At 44.2% G+C, this 13057-nt stretch overlaps 1 protein-coding gene across 1 annotated transcript; it reads left to right on the forward strand.

Annotated features, from left to right (window-relative positions):
* Positions 1-7658: 7658 nt before the first annotated feature.
* avpr2ab (arginine vasopressin receptor 2a, duplicate b) lies at positions 7659-13057 on the forward strand. The gene is made up of 6 exons (XM_015967027.3): positions 7659-8016; positions 9464-9709; positions 9963-10109; positions 10181-10448; positions 12188-12394; positions 12744-13057. The coding sequence occupies exons 1-6, from the start codon at positions 7759-7761 to the stop codon at positions 12926-12928; spliced, it is 1311 nt and encodes a 436-aa protein (XP_015822513.3). The 5' UTR covers positions 7659-7758; the 3' UTR covers positions 12929-13057.

The raw sequence follows: 13057 nt of genomic DNA on the forward strand, positions 1-13057 counted from the left end.
GTAAATTAGATGACAGCAGACTTCTACGTCACATTTATCCTGCTCTATGTTCATGAACCTGTAGCACGTGGGTAGCAGTTGTTTGCTGATTAACCGGTGGCAGAATACCGAATAAAACAAAAATATAAGGCAGAGTGCCTGGCTGACTGGCTAACTGTTCTTCTATTCGCTAACAGTTGCTAGCTGTTAGCTACTGGCAGGGTCCCCGGCGTGATTTGACGCGTCAACTCCCAAAGACAAGTCCAGGGCGGACACGACGCGGAATGAAATGGATGTTTGACCAAATAAAATAAAAACAACGAAAATAAAATAAAAATAAAAGCCCGATGGTGCCTCCCTCGCTTTCTTCCACACTCACGGCTTCATGTTGCAGAGGGGAACATTACTTTCAAGCGACATCAGCCATCTTGCGACTTCCTCGCGGCCCAGCGGAGCGGGAGGGAGGTGAGGCGGGAGGTGGCCCTGCCGCATGGCAAGCTGGGAAATATAGTCCACGAGGACAAAACGTCGATGAATCATTGCTGTGGTAGCGTCAAACCAAAAACTACAACTACCAGAATAACGATTAAGCACGGGATGAAGATAAAAGCTGAAGAGCAGAACCAAAGTGTTTCACGGTTACATGAAGCGAGTGCCTTTCAAACTATGTATTTTTGTACATTACTCCCTTTTAAAATAGTTTCGCTTCTATATTTTATCTTTATGGTATTAAAGTCGTTGCTAAATTAAATTTTATCTAAAAAAGATAAATTAAAGCAAAAAGTAGGAATAAATCTTAATAATCGTGACTTTATTGATCCGTGTAACAGGTTGGATGACACGGTTCTGTTGAATCTCCCTGAGTATGTCGCCCCCACGTGGTTATACCATGTAGATGCCTGAAAATAAAATGTGTTGCGTAAAAAAATTAACTAGGCCAATTCGGGACTCCAGGGCTCTCTACCGAGTTTCTGAGAAAAACTGCAAAATATTAAAGTTTAGATTTCTCCACTAGATTGTCTCAGTATAAACCATGATCTTGCATTAATTTTTTTTTTTGTCGATGAGGAAAATTGTTTGGCCTATAGATCCATGAAGTGGCTAGGGGGAGCTGCAGACCTCAACACCTGTTTATAGACACGTTGCTTCAAATAACTTCCTCCGATCAACCCATAACTTTCTTCCAAAGTAACCCAAGTAACAGACTCCCTCTCTGTCATTGTTTAATGTAATTTTAAATTACATTTATTTTCTTTAGCTTTTGAGTGTTCTCCCTTTTTCTTGTTGTTTTTCTTGTTTTTAGTGTTGTTTTGAAGCATTGTTCATCACTTTGGTCAATCCTTGGTTGTTTTAAAATGGGTTATACAAATAAGATAGACAGACAGACAGACTGACTGATTGATTGATTGATTGATTGATTGATTGATTGATTGATTGATTGATGATTGAATTAAACAAATAACTGGATGTGTTTAGGCATGTCCTTCCGGGATGACATGCTGGAGGGAAATCTAGGCTGGTTTTGAATCACCTTGGTGAAATGGCTGGGAGGACAGACTTCCTGTAGCTGCCCACATGAACAGGACCTGAGTGGAGGACAAAAACAATGTAGGAGCCAATATTGTTTTGGTTTAGATTATATTATGGTCTAAGCTTATTTTAATAATGTTTTATGTATATTTCAGTTTATTGCGCTATGGTTTGTATTTCTTTTAACCACTGGTGGCACTGCGGAGCCTGTAAAGGTGTTGATGTGCAGTGCACTGGCGTTTTTTTGGGTGACGGGAGGCCTAAGATGTTGTAGTGGCACAACATGTCCCATGAGAGATGTGGAGTCCACGATCCGACCTGACAGATAAACAGTCCCACACATAAACAATCACACACTGTCTGCATGCTCCAATGTGGTCTTGATATGTGTTGTGCATTTAGCAAAAGTGCACACATCCCAAAACCTCAATGCTTACATGCAGCTCAAAACTGGAAGTGGGCACCAGAGGTGAGGCTGAGTGACCTAATCCCTCCCTTCATGTGCTATTGAGTGTGCTCATTGGTGAGTGTTTCTAATGATGCTGGCTGTGCTGACCCTTGTAAGATCAGAGGTCATGTGCATGCAGCAGTATTTTGCCATTTCCTGTTTTTCCTTCTTAGATTGGTCAAGCACAATTCCCACATCCAAATCCTGACCTCTAAACTGGCTGCAGCATGAGGTCTGGGCTACAGGGTAGATTATGTTAACTTCAACACCGGTTAGTTACATGTGGCAAATGCTGGAGACACAGTGGGAAGTGTTGGGTCGTACCTCACCTCAGCAGGAGCGTTCTCTGGGGCAAATACGTGCACGTCCCTGCAGTAGAAGTGCACTGAGGTAGAGAATTTCTCCAGAAAGCCAGTTCCTGAGGTGGAAATGCAGCATAACCCCTGTTTTCTCTCTTTTTTTTTTTTTTGCTCTGCTGGTCACACTGAAACAAGGAGCTTAGCTTCAATTAATCTTACAGAGTGAAGTTACACAGAAGGCATCAAACCTAACACATTTGAAAAGGGATAACAACATCAAACATGTGAAATGTGTCCGTTTTTTAGAGTTTTTGAGTACCTGTAAGTCATTACCAGGACCAAGTCATTACTGACTACACACTACACTCCACACTACTAAAGCTACTCAGGGGAAGGGATGCAGATGTCTGCTGTACTCAGAGCCAATGTCAGGAAGCTAAAAAGCCCAAACTCCCTTTGGGTTGTAACTATTTTATCATTTTATTTTTCTCTTCCCCTTAAACTTCTTTTACTACACGTTTCTCTTTTTGTTCTAGTTTGCAGCTGGATGTGACGGTCTGATGGTGGACCTGACACGAACATTTTTGACCTTATGACGGGGTAGCTGTTTAAAGAGCAAGTCACCCCCAAATAAACATTTTTTTGCTGATAAACTAAACAAACGAGTGTCTAATCGTGCTGCAGACATGTGTCGTCTATAATTTGGCACTTCAGTGCATCTTACTTAAAATTTAAATATTCTGCCTAAAACTGGCAGTGTTGTGCCGTTGTCAGGTAAAAACTCTGCACTGTATTTTAATTTAAATCTGCCACCGCTATTGGCTAAGAGGTATGCTATGATGTAAACTGGTACATTATGATGTCACAATGCTGTCGTGAGCCTGTGTGTGTGTATTTGTTAGCGGCTCCACCCTCTCGGTCTGCCAGGCAACAGCATTTGTTGCATTTTTCAAACATGAAGTGGGAGTGGAGTTAGACTCTGGTAGGGGTTGACTTGCTCTTTAACTTCCACACCAAAAAAAAAAAGCAAAAAAACATTGCATTTTTTGCAATTTTTGACTTAATTTTGGGCAACAATGTTTTAAATAATATTTTAACTCAATCGTGTAACATTGTTGCCCCAGAAAGCATGGCTGGTTTAAGACCCACCTGTACCTTTATCCCATGCATGTGTGGGTTTCCTCCCACAGACCAGAAACACTCACAAGCGGAGACTCTTACTAATTATGTCTGGAGAAGTCCCTCACAATTAATTATGTCTGTAGGTGTGTGTATGTATGTGTGTGTGTGTCTGTTTTCTTGTCTCGGTGTCCCCGTGGTGAACCAGAGACCAGTCCAGGGTGTCCCTCGCTTCTTGCCCAGTGACTGCTGGTAAATGAATCCACTATGCTGACTTTTTCGTGCAAATGCATTGTCGTTTTATGAGTATTCCAGCTAGGAAACAAAGTAAACTGACGACACAAATTCCTTGTTTGAGGTCACGAAGCAGTAGCAGCACTTTAAATAAAAACATCACCTGCACTTTTTTCTTCTGATCACCCTTGAGATGGTCCTACACCTTCATTGGAGTCTAGCTGTGTTTGATTATACTGATTGGACTTGATTAGGAAAGTCACACACCTGTCTATATAAGACCTTGCAGCTCACAGTGCACGTCAGAATCACACTACGTGGTGAAAGAGGTAACGAAGAACCCAAACATCATTGTGGCTGAGCTCCAGAGATGCAGCCAGGAGATGAGAGAATGTTGTAGAATGTCAACCGTCACTGCAGCCTTCCACCAGTCAGGGCTGTATGGCAGAGTGGCCCGATGGAAGCCTCTCCTCATGCCTGCATGGAGTTTTCTAAAAGACGCCCGATGGACCCCAAGATAGTGAGAAATAAGATTCTCTGGTCTGATGAGACCAAGATAGAACTTTTAGCCTTAATTCTAAGCTGTATGAGTGGAGAAAACCAGGCACTGCGCATCACTTGTCCAATGCAATCCTTACAGTGAAGCATGGCGGTGGCAGTATCATGCTGTGTTTTTTTTTTCAGCTACAGGGACATTACGACTGGTTGACAATGAGGGAATGATGAATGCGAACAAGTAGAGAGATATCCTGGACAAGAACCTTCTCCAGAGTGCCAGGACCTCAGACTGAGCTGAAGGTTTCCCTTCCAATGATAAGCACAGCTAAAATAATGGAGTGGCTTCACGGCAACTCAGTGATTGTTTTTGATGGATGGATGCATTGATGATGGGTGGATGGGTGGTCACTCAGGTCATCTGATCAGTTGCTCCTGGACGTTCCAAGGACACAGCGTAAGCTCAGAGGGGACAGGGCCTTCGCTGTTGCTGCTGCCAGACTACGAAACTCGTTGCCGGCACATATTAGAAAGGCGTCCTCACTGGAAACGTTTAAATCATCTTTAAAGACCCACCTTTTTAGCTTGGCTTTCGACACCGCATAAAGTTTTGGATTTCTATTTGATTTTAGTGTGCTTTGAACTTTATACTGTATTCTATTTTATTCTGTTTTATGCTTTTGTGTTTTTATTTTCAGCACTTTGGTCAGGGAGGGCTGTTTTTAAAGTGCTTTATAAATAAAGTTGGCTTGGCTTGGCTGTGTGGATGGATGAATGAGTGGATGGGTGGTTGCATGGATGAATGGATGCATTGATGATGGGTGGGTGGATGGATGGATAACTTCTAAATAAACATTATTTACAAAATGTAATGTTGACATCAATGATGTTCGCAATAAAAACCCATCATTGTCCTTTTGGTTTACTCAAGAGAACACGCACTAACCTCTAGATGAAGCTGGTCTCGCTCACCACCACACAGATGTGTTCTACATCTGTTCTGTTGTAGCAGAACACAGGAACATCATCTGAGCCTCTGAGTGTAAGGTCAGCTCTCGGCGGGCTCCTCGGTAATGAGGGGCTTCTCCAAGTGAAGAGGAAAACAAACAGATTAGCGCCCTGTTGGAGAGTTCAGGCAGGGGGAGAGCTGGAATGCAGGGGACGAGTGAAGACGGAGGGGGGGGGGGGTGTAAAAATAACTCCTTTTGTTGCTCCTTGCTCCTTTCCCTCCTCAAACCATCTAACCCAGATGTCCCAACATCTGTCCTGATCATGATCAGCGGCTGATGCAAAGCGGCACGTAGACCCACTCGTGTACTGAGCAGCAGCTCTTTGATGGCTCAGAGGGACAGAAACGTCATTTGATCTGCTGCTGCTCTGCATCCAAGGAGATCAAAGTGGCTCCAATGGCATTGTGTGTTTTATCTAAACAATCAGAAGGAAATTGTATCAATTGTCTGACACTGAAGGGCCACCATGTCCTTTCATCACTCCAGCATCCCTCTCTCCCACTCGGAGTTGGAGGCAACAGCAGAGAGGAGATGCTGAGAGGAGGGTCGAGGGATGGGACAGGGACAGGAGCTGGCAGAGGTCACCGTCTGAGTAATAAGATGTACACGCGTGCATGCACACACATAGCAGGCGCAACTAGTGCATGCAACAGAAGATCAGGTTGTCCTGATTCCTGCAGATGATTCATGGGACGCTGAGGACGAGCCCGGTAAGTACCGTTTAATTGTTGTTGTTTTTTTTTTACTGAAAATGAGTACTTCTGTACTTCTGTAATACTTTTAACTAGGCTGAAGGTGTTTAGGAAAGAAATCAATCCTTTAAGATTCAGTGATTGATTTTTTTTTTATTTTGGTTTATTAAACGAACAACAGACCTGTAGTTGGGTTATTTGAGTTGATGGATGCTCTGGATGCTGTTTTGTGTTCTCTGTGACTGAGTGAAACTGAGATTTAAACTAAATGAAGGTTTTTCCACAGCTGGACTGAATGTTTCAGTTACAGTTTTACAATTTCACTCACAGACAGCAGCCTAATAATTAGATCAGAGGGCAAACAGCCTTATCAGGTATTTTATGTTGATGTCCTATTATACATACATACATATATATATATATATATATATATATATATATATATATATATATATATATGTATGTATGTATGTATGTATGTATGTATGTATGTATGTATCTATAAACAGGCTTTATTCCATCATCAGTGTGACTCATTTCATCTCATGTTTCTAATTAACAATGTTATGGAAGAAAAGATAGATTTTTATGCCAACTGCCTTCCAGTTTGTGTGTAATTTCAATGGAATTGAGAATAAATTCACTTAATAGAAAATAGTCACACAAAAATAGATCCAGAATCAAACTAACACATAGAATTAATTTACAACCCTTAAAGAAATGTATCGTTTTATTGGAACGGTGTGTCTGCGGAAACTTTTCTGACATAGAACAACCTCTGTTCAGAGAAATTGAGATTTCACCCTTCAGGATTGATAAGCTAATAGCTTGAGGCCAAAACTCCAATCTCTCAAGTTTCCACAGCAGCCTGTCTGTTTTTTTTAATAAATGTTTACACTGCCGTCAATTTCCCATTGAGATGATCTACCTGGATTCTGTGTTGATTTACAAACAGTAATATCATCATCAGGTAAAAGTAGCACAGCAGGTGCATCTGATGCATCTCCACCTGCTTCCCTTATTCAAAAGTGATGCTACAATATCAAGTTTCAGGTGTTGCCACACCAGTTTCAAAATCAAATTTTGACTAAACGTGTTATTTTTTTCCAACATGCAACAACAACACGAGAACTATGCAAATCAACATGCGTCAACACCTGGCAGCGTCCCATTCCGTGGTTTAAGGCAATAGTGTTTCTATTTAGGTTCAACTTCTGTTTTCATTCTTGTATTGAGTTGTTATTTGCACCGATGGTCCTGTAGGACATAAACTCTATTTCTCTGAACAGAGGCTATTCCAGAGGCATGTAGGGACTATTTTGAACTTGGTACAGAAACTCTTCATTACAGCTGAAATGTCCCTTTAAGTTAAGCGCTGTGTGCGGCTTGATTGCGTGATGTTTTCCCAATTAGTAACTCTCATCAGTCCTCTGTGGTCATTGACCCCGCTGCCAGGAATGATCACATGATCAATTATGACTCCAGAGCCCCTCTGACCCAGGAGAGGGTTATGAAACAGCCACAGCACAGCGGCTTCACAGTTTGGGGATAATCACTGTGTGTGTGTGTGTGCATGCATGCGTGCGTGCGTGTGTGTGTGTGTGTGTGTGTGTGTGTGTGTGTGTGTTTATACTGTGTGCCTGTATGTTTGATGTAAACTTGGCACCTTGTCCACTCTGGCTGTTAATATCCCACAAACACACACACTCTGATGGTCAGGCTTCTTTGAGCACAGTAATTATCAAACAAAAAGATGGGAGGCAAGCAGTTTTTTATTTGCAGACATCATTTCAGTGGAAGACAAAGCTGGACCAAATCTATTTTCATAGTACGCGCTCCAGTACACCGATTCTGACAATTCATTATGCAATCAGTAACGTGTGTGTGTGAGTTTCTGCAGAACCAATACCTGTGTGCCCCTCTTTGGTCCATCAGCTGTTATAACAGTCTCCATGGTAACGGAGACATACCTGTCCATGGATCAATCTGAGGTTTCTGAGATCCCGGCGGGTACAAATATCACAGAGTGGGAGCGGGACGCCCTGCTGGCGGTGGCGGAGGTGGTGGTGTTGGCTGTCATTCTACTGCTGGCGTTACTGGGAAACGGCTTGGTGTTGGTGGTGTTGTTAAAGCGGAGGCAGCACCAAAACCCGCTGCACCAGTTCATGCTCAACCTCTGTGTGGCTGACCTGGTGGTGGCGCTGTTCCAGGTAACACACAAACACACCCTAACCCCAACCAGTACAGCTAAATGTCCACACCTGACCAAAAGCCAAGTCAGCAGATCTTCTCTCATTTAAAGTGGCTTCCTGTGGAACGGCCATGAACACAGCCGGCTGGATACGAAAATGTTTAAGTAGAAGCTTCCTTCCAAAACGACTGAAACATTAGACTCTTTTGGGATTTTCTCGCTGTAAAATTCTCACTATATTCTTACATACTGCACCTTTAAATGACCGACTAAATGACCGAGTATTGCTGCAATACTGGATGAGTGGAACACACACACAAGACTCGTGAATCCATGAGCTCATGACTTGACGCCCCCTTGTCTGTTTAAAGAGTATGTCGTTTGCTACCCATAACTCTGCACAGTCCCGACATCCTGCCAGTTTCTCGTCAGACACAGCAGCTGATCCTGATGATCATTAGACTTTCCATCAGACACCAAGGTGGCTTAAGGTTGCACTGTGAATGTCGCCTACAAATCCGTTTCCTCCACTTTATTCTGGGCCCTTGATGGACCTGTCTGCAGGAGTTCAGTTATTACTAAAGACTACTTTTAGAGGCGCTACAGCACACCGATTTTTGTTAGCAAGTCACAGATGGAACGTCCTTTGTCATCCATTTGACGGTGTTCCTTTCCTCTTTTGAGCTTTTAAAGACTGAGAAACAGAACATGTCCTCCAGCCTCATGCTCACTGCTGAGCTTCATGTTCTTGACCATGGACGTAATTTTCACTTTAGAAGTGTGTGTGTGTGTGGGGGGGGGGGGGGGGGGGACACGGGTGTGTGTGTGTGTGTGTGGGGGGGGGGGGTATCTTTACAGTATGCTCTAATGGGAAACAGGCTGTTGTTTTCCGCTTGGTCCTAGAGCTCAACCAGTGTCAATTTAATATAAAGTAATATTGTTTTGGGATGGTAAAAAGTGCAGGGGTCAAAACTTGACTTTGGAAAAAGTGGGGGGGACATGTCCCCCCTGACCCCCACCCCCCCACCCCCCCACCCCAATTACGTCCATGTTCTTGACAGGTTTCAGCCCGTGCCACCTCTCTAAACTATTTAATCACATGACTCCAACATCAAGTATCTCAGATACTATTCCATCATCCCATCTCGTATTATTCTTCCCATTTAACCGTTAGCGGCTTCGGGTCAGGTCCCTTCATCACAGGAAAATGCAGTAATCTACCCCCTGTGGATCGCCCAGTGCTGCTTTAGATGAGATAACTGTTGATCACCTTTCCAGAAACCATTTTTATTTAATTAAATAAATAAATAAAACACACACTTGCAGGACAACTTGTACACACAAATGCAATCAGTCAGTCAAATGTCACAAGTCTGAAGCAGAATCTGAGCCCGTTAGGGTTCAAACACTGGTTTGATCCTGGTCTTGTGTACACCCTCCTTCTTCTCCTGTCGTTCTTCTCTGAGGTGTTACCACAGCTGGTCTGGGACGCCAAGGGTCGTTTTCCTGGTCCAGACTTCTTGTGTCGTCTGGTCAAATACCTGCAAGTGCTGGGCATGTTCGCCTCCTCCTACATGATCGTAGCCATGACGATGGATCGACACTACGCCATCTGCTGCCCCCTGCAGGCGCATGGCAGTGGGGCCGCCAAACGCTGGAACACCTTCATTATGCTGGCGTGGAGCCTGTCTCTGCTGCTGAGCCTTCCACAGGTAGCAGCACACAGTCAGAGCCCCCCACCGGGATGTTTGCGTATCTTTTAGTGCGTAAAGAACAAGGCTCAGTCCTGATCTATTCCCTGTGAAGCTCTTTGAAGTCCTCTGACTCTGAAAGACGCTATACAAGTGCAGGTCATGTGTCATTTATCATGACTGCATGGCTGTAGCGCTGACCAACATGATTCTTACTGAACCTCCTGCTCTGATTTAAAATCAGACTGGGTCCATCACGTCTGTGTACCTGCAGGTTTTCATCTTCTCCCGATCAGAAGTGGCTCCTGGGATCTATGAATGCTGGGGAACCTTTGCAGAGACCTGGGGCCTCAAAGCCTATGTTACGTGGATGACCCTGGCCATCTTCATCATCCCCCTCATCATTATCACGTTCTGCCAGGTACTCAGCTGAATAGATGCCAAACGTTTGGTGCTGTAATCTCCGAGCCTCTGACAACTCTCCTCCTTCAGGTTCGCATCTTCGTGGAAATTCATCACAATCTGTACCAGAGCTCAGAGCGCCACCTGTCCCCCACCCCCCGCCATCCGCCAAGAGGTGACAGCCAGAGCCGAGGAGGAAGAGGACAGTCCACTCCGCCTGGCTACATCTCACCCCTCACAGACAACCACGGCAGTTCAAAAAGCTTTCATCCTGGATCGACCTACCAGCACCTGCCAGTGGGCTCACTCTGCTCCAGCAGCATTGTTTCTCAGAGGGAAATTCACACCCACAGTTCTGGTGAGACCTTCACAAACATGTTGTTTTGTGCTGTGATGCTTTTCTCCAGTAGAGGTACATGAGAGTTACCTGGGCACCACCGTGACTTCCTTGGTCTTGCTGGTGTTCAGGACACTGAGCACCTCCATAGTTGCCGGATCTCTTGTCTGTGATGTGTTTTGTCACCATCTGAGAACTACCACTGTGGTATGTAATGGAATGAAATGACTGTTTTCCACCTAAAAGTCATCCCCCCCCCCCTCCTCAGCAGGAACTAATCTGCATGAGATATTGTTCAAGGTCATGCATTTGCTTCTAAACTGCTTCCTTTCCAGCTCAAGAGAAGAATGAAGACAAAGGACTCTTTCTTTTTGATAAATCAAAGAACTCTATTTCTAATAAAACTAATCTAACAAAGTGATAGATAAGATGTTGACCAATCTGTGAAATGACAATGTTATGATTAGTAAGTTTAATGAGTAATATGACTTTAATCTAGCTGCACTATACATCCTGATTACACGTAATGTAAACACATGACACATTGCTTTTACTCATCCAATCAGAGCCTTCCTTTCTGAAGCGTGGCATAGTCTCTGTGGTGTTTATAAATCTGCCCAACTTTGATTCGACCGTAAATCAAAACATCCAGATTAATAAAACCAGTCCCCACGCCATCTTAGTTCAGTTCACCGCATTCTAAGAGAAGTATCGGACCGTCCACCCGGACTTCCTTTTTAAGCAAAGAACCAACAAGCTGGATAAAATCTGTTGCATTTTACCAACAAGCAGCGGTTCCTTTCAGAATAAAAGTTGAACTCACTGTCCTTCCGGGTCCATCTGACGCTATCAACCAACTGTCGCTTTTTACTTGGAGACAATCCAAAGACTAGTCTGTCGTACTGCTGACGCTGTTTCATCGGCTCCGGTACCGAAGGGGGGTCCGAGGACCTGGCATTCTGGATCTGTACGGAGGTCTCATCCTGAAGGGTATGTGTAGAGCGACAAGATGGTGTCTCATGTGTTTATGAAACTCCGGTCATAGCTTAAGAGCAAAACCTCACTTCATCACTCAGACTTGCTTCTCCGGATACGAGAGTTCTGATGACAACATCACTCACACACACACCATCCATCTCACGCCTCATTCACACCAAGATCCATTCATCACTTAGAATTTAGAGTTAGTCTTGTTTAAAATTGTTTAGAAATAAATCTTCTTAAACGTTTTAAAGGTGACTCTCTCCTCTGTTGTCTCTCAGTTAATACGAAGTGTTACATAATCCCTGCAATAAAAAGTTCCAGTCTTCTGGTTAAAAGTACCCAAAGATCCATAAGATTGATTTCATATTCACTATGGAATCTCATGTCTTATGGTTCATTAAATAGATGTAAATTAAACCCTTACAGGTATTATCTGCAAACGTCATGACTGTGTTAGTAGAGTAAATAGCAGTTGTGGGTAAACGGGGTGAATGAATCTGGGCTGAGCTAACAACCCATGCTCAGTACCAGAGTGTAGGATGGATCCAGTTGTCTCCTAGGGCGTCAGAACCTGTTAACAGGTTTACGGGTCACTTAGTTTTCCAAACAGAGCCAAGTTGCTTTGGATAACTTTAATAAAGAAAATCTTAATTTGAAAACCATGTCTTGAATTTACTCGGGTTCTCTTTGCATGTTTTGGACATTTGATAGGAACTTTTAAGAGAAAGGAAAAACACAAGTAATCTGTGAGTAATCCTATTTATCTCTGTCAGCAGTGCTGCAGGCTGACCCTATAGCACCCCCTGCTGTGTGCTTCCCTCACCCACCTAAAGCCCCCCCAGCCCGGGGTGGAGAGGTGACAGCAGCCATGTCAAAGACGGCCAGGATGACGCTGGTCATCGTGCTCGTCTACTCCATCTGCTGGGCCCCGTTCTTCAGTGTGCAGCTGTGGGCAGCCTGGGACCCCAACCCACCCCAGAGAGGTCTATTAACAAACAAACAAACACACACACACACACACACACACACACACACACACACACACACACACACACACACACACACACACACACACACACACACACACACACACACACACACACACTGTCCTTTCTCTCTTCGTGCAGAATATGTTTTTTCTTTGAGGATGTGTCTTTCACATGCTGAAGCTGTGTGGCGTCCTTGGAGGACTTGATGAAATTCTGTAGACACGTAGATGGAAAACTATGCAGAATCCTGACATTCCTAAGCTTCAGTGACAACCTGCAGATGTTTTCCTCCCAGTGTTTCATGCGCAGTACCACACACCTGTGTGTGTGTGTGTGTTTCCAGGTGCAGCCTTTACCCTGCTGATGCTGCTGGCCAGTCTGAACTCCTGCACCAACCCTTGGATCTACTCCTTCTTCTCCAGCAGCGTGTCTCCAGAGCTTCGCCTGCTGCTGCTCTGTGGAGCCCACCATCAGCACCGGGACTCCTTCCCCAATAACTCCTCTGCCACACACACCTCCAATTCCTGAAGGCCCCCAGCAGCCCAGTCTCCTGATGAAGGACTAGTCTGATCCTGGGAGTTACATCCACCTGCAGCAGATCGGAGGATGTGTTTGGAGCTGTGAGATCAGAAAAAACATGAAGTTGACAGAAATTTG

This window comes from Nothobranchius furzeri, chromosome 15, assembly GCF_043380555.1.
Source record: "Nothobranchius furzeri strain GRZ-AD chromosome 15, NfurGRZ-RIMD1, whole genome shotgun sequence".
NCBI classification, from domain to species: domain Eukaryota; kingdom Metazoa; phylum Chordata; class Actinopteri; order Cyprinodontiformes; family Nothobranchiidae; genus Nothobranchius; species Nothobranchius furzeri.